General features: G+C 61.9%; 1 protein-coding gene across 1 annotated transcript in view; it reads right to left on the bottom strand.

The window, feature by feature from the left end:
* Positions 1-767: 767 nt before the first annotated feature.
* The window catches only part of POLRMT (polymerase (RNA) mitochondrial (DNA directed)), a gene marked incomplete at its 5' end in the record, with an annotated part of 14,524 nt that continues 11,791 nt past the window's right edge, over positions 768-3,500 (bottom strand). The window contains 6 exon segments of the mRNA XM_010085444.1: positions 768-817; positions 1,545-1,615; positions 2,002-2,084; positions 2,600-2,672; positions 2,997-3,095; positions 3,370-3,419. Of these exon segments, the coding sequence (XP_010083746.1) occupies positions 768-817; positions 1,545-1,615; positions 2,002-2,084; positions 2,600-2,672; positions 2,997-3,095; positions 3,370-3,419 (426 nt within the window).

Raw genomic sequence — 3,500 nt, forward strand, 5'->3', positions numbered from 1 at the left:
ACTGCAGCTGCACCAGCCACTCTGGGCGGCAGGAAAATTCAGTCTCTATTTGTGCAACAGCAGCATTTCCAGAAGGTGACAGCTCTGGGACTAGCTGGAGCCCAGCCAGGAAGAGGGGCAGTCGGGGGAGACAGCAGTCCCCCCTCCCCAGGACCACGAGGCGAGAGCCCAGGCCCCCCAAAGGTGTTCCAGGAAGGACACGGTTCCTATCTCATATTTCAAAAAACCTTTTATTTACAGTGTCATACACCTCTGCCCCGGGGGTAGTGGTTTTCCCTGCCTGAGACCCATTGAGCAGAAGTGAAAACAATCCCCAGAAACGAGTCAGGAGCCGCAGCGGGCGAGTGGTGACAGTGGCCAGGAGCAGGGCAGGGCAGGGAGAGCAGCACCCACCTCACCAGGGAGAGGGGTGACCCCCAGGACAGGCACCAGCTCGGGCGCTCACGGCTGGGGCAGGCTCGTGGTGCCAGGGTGAGGAGCCAGCCCCATCCACCCTTCCCCTTGGACCCCACACCACAGCCACAGCCCTCGCCGGGCTCAGTGCCCACTCCCCTGGCCCCGCACACAGGCAGTAACAGCAACAGTGCACACACCCCTTCCCCACCGGCTCCTCGAGGAGGCCCAGTTTGCCCCAGCACCCCAGCGCTGGGCCGATAGCGTTGCTGGACTGGCAGCCATCCCCACGCACCGCAGGGCACGGGGGGCGTAAAAACCCCGAGGCAGGTGGCAGTCCAGAGGTACTCCAGGGCCCCGCCAGCTGCTGGGGCTCAGCTGAAGAAGTAGGTGGAATCCATCACCCTCTGCAGGTTGAACTCGCCTGGGGAGAGCAAGGGAGAGGGGAGGTCAGAGGAGAGCGGGGGGAGACCTGGGAGAGCAGCTGTCCCAAGCCCTGCTTCAGCTTCCTGCACAAAACAACGTTCCAGGAGCTGACATCCCTCCACATTTATCTGGACAGTGGTAGGAAGAGCAAGACAAGGCAGGGAAGGACGAGAGGAGCTCACAGCCTCGGGGTACGAACCATCCCTGCCCCTGACGAGCAAGGCTGCTCCGCAGCAAGGGGCACGGGGCCGCTCCGTTGTGCAAAGGCGTAACAGAGGCTGGCCAGATGGTCTGGCAGAGGCAGGGCCAAGAGATTAGAAGGAGTTAAACTAATTGCCTTAATCCCATTGCGTGTATATCATCTAGATCCTGGCAATCACCACGCTGAGTGCCTCACTCCATCTCCCAGCAAATGCCTCCCGTTGGAAACAGATGGGAGAGAACAAGACAGGGGACGGGAGGAGCTGGGTCAACCCGGGGAAAATCCCAGGGGCTCCGCGCCGGGGAAGGCAGGGACCACTTGCAGCGAGGCTGCAGGGGAACATCTTAAATCTGATCCAAGGGGACAACAACACAGCTGGGGACAACAACACAGCTGGCCAGACCCTCGCCATGTCCAGCTCCAGACAGCACGTGAGCTCAGGGATTTTGGGGCCATTCCCCACCTCCCTCCCCTTGTCTCCAAACTGCTCCTCAGCTTCGCAGTTCCTGTCCTGTGCTCTCACCTGTCTGGGGCACACTCGACAGCTGCTGCATCAGTTTCTTCTGCCAGAGGGCTCTGGTCTCTCTGCCGGGGCTGGGTGAATCAGAAGGAAAGCAAATGAGCACAGGAGCTCTGGGACAAGGTGCACCCTCCTCTGCTCCCTGGTGCAAGCCCCTGACAGAGGATCCAGCTACCATTGCCCGGACCTCAAGGCACAGACATTACGGCCCCGCCATGCCCCCCCGAGGGATCCAAGCACCAAACCCTACTGCAGCTCTGCAGCAAAAGGGTGCAGACACCTTGTTCTTCACACCCAGGTCTCAGGCACCTTGGGCGTCAGTCCAGAAGGGAGCACAGCTTCCCTCCAGTGCAGTCCCCGGGCAGACGACACAACCTGTGAGCGTCGGGGCACAACCAGCCCAGGAGAGGGAACCGTGCAGGTACCCAGCAGCGTGGTGGGGGCTGCTGGTAGGAAATACCTGCAGTAGTTCTCCAGCATGAACTCGGACAGATCCTGCAGAATCTTCTCGCTGTGCAGAGCCACGAACTGCTGCCGACAGATCTGACCCAGGGAGCAACAGTGAGTCACAGGTTAACAGGGGTTTTCCCCTCCCTCCCCTCTGAGCTGCTCAGCCAAGACAGGCCAGAGGCGAGGGGCAGGGGAAGCAGCAGCAAGAGTGGGAAGGGGGGGCTGCCAGCCAGGGGTGAGGGGAATCAGGCTCAGGAGGTGGGAAGCAGAGGCCGACCCCCATTTATCCATTTACTGTGCAACAGCCCTCGCAGCGCTCCAGGGGAAAGAGCCCAGCGCAGGACAGAGGCACCGACTCTGCTGGGTGCTGTGCTTAGCGCTGGTTTATGGGCACAGATTCTCCCACACACACTCCCTAAGGCGGGGGGGAGGTGGGGTATGGCACCAGGAAATCAGCCGCACCCGCCAGCAAGCCCCCCAGGCTCACCCTGCCCGGGGAAATCAATCCCCTGATGGAGCAAAGCCCAGGGGAGGCAAGGGCTGGCAGGCGCCCAGAGGACAGATCAGCAAGATCCCCGCTCACGAGGGACCAGGGAGGACACCGTTACCTGGTTCATGATGTCCACGGTGAGCGCGTGAGTCCAGTAGCAATCATGGACTGAGACGAAGGTCAGACCCTGCCTGGGAGGCAGCAGAAGGTGCCATGAAGGTGTGCTGAGCCCCCTCCCTGCTACGTCCCCTACCCCACACAGACCCTCCTGCTGGGACATCAGCAGGGACCACACGAGGAGGGGGAATCCCTGCACAGCACCCGCAGATCTTCCGAGAGAGAGGGACAACCCTCAACATCTCCCTGTCCCTGCCCTGCTGCTGCCTCCCAACCTCTGCTGGAAGCCCCGCACGCCCACCCAGCAGGGACTCCTCCTTCCCACCCTGCACGCCTGCCCCGGTGCCAGCGGAGAGCGAGTCCCGGGGCAGGGAAGAGCCCGGCGGCCGGCTCCCTACCTGAGGCAGTGCAGAGCCGTCAGCATCATGTGTGTGGAGTCCAGCGAGTGGATGAAGTTGGGTGGGAAGGCGTTCTTCTGCTTCACCGTATCCGGCTTCCTGTGGCACCAAGGGGGAGATGGGAGGAGCTGGGGCACTGCCAGGGCCAAGGACAAGAGCGCCAGCACACAGCCAGTGCCAGCTGAGACACGGGGCTCATCGGGGCAGCTAAAGCACAGGGCCCTGCTCCTCCAGCTGCCTTTCTGCAGCTCCCGGGGATACCAGGAGCTTTGGCACTCATTGTCAGGGTCCACTGGTGGGATGGATGGTTTTGTCCCCAGAGCACAGGCTGGAGACAGCAGGGGCCCAGTAAAGACCATGGGTTCATACTTACTGGTTGCCGTTGAAGCTTCTGACACTCAAGTGCTGCATGCTGCAATTCAGCTGCGGGCAGAGAGAAAGGGGATCAGCCGTCACACCGCGCCACCCAGCCAGCACGAGGCACCCAGCGCTGCCCTGAACTGC

The sequence above is a fragment of the Pterocles gutturalis genome, unplaced genomic scaffold (genome assembly GCF_000699245.1).
Source record: "Pterocles gutturalis isolate BGI_N339 unplaced genomic scaffold, ASM69924v1 scaffold6020, whole genome shotgun sequence".
Lineage (NCBI taxonomy): Eukaryota > Metazoa > Chordata > Aves > Pterocliformes > Pteroclidae > Pterocles > Pterocles gutturalis.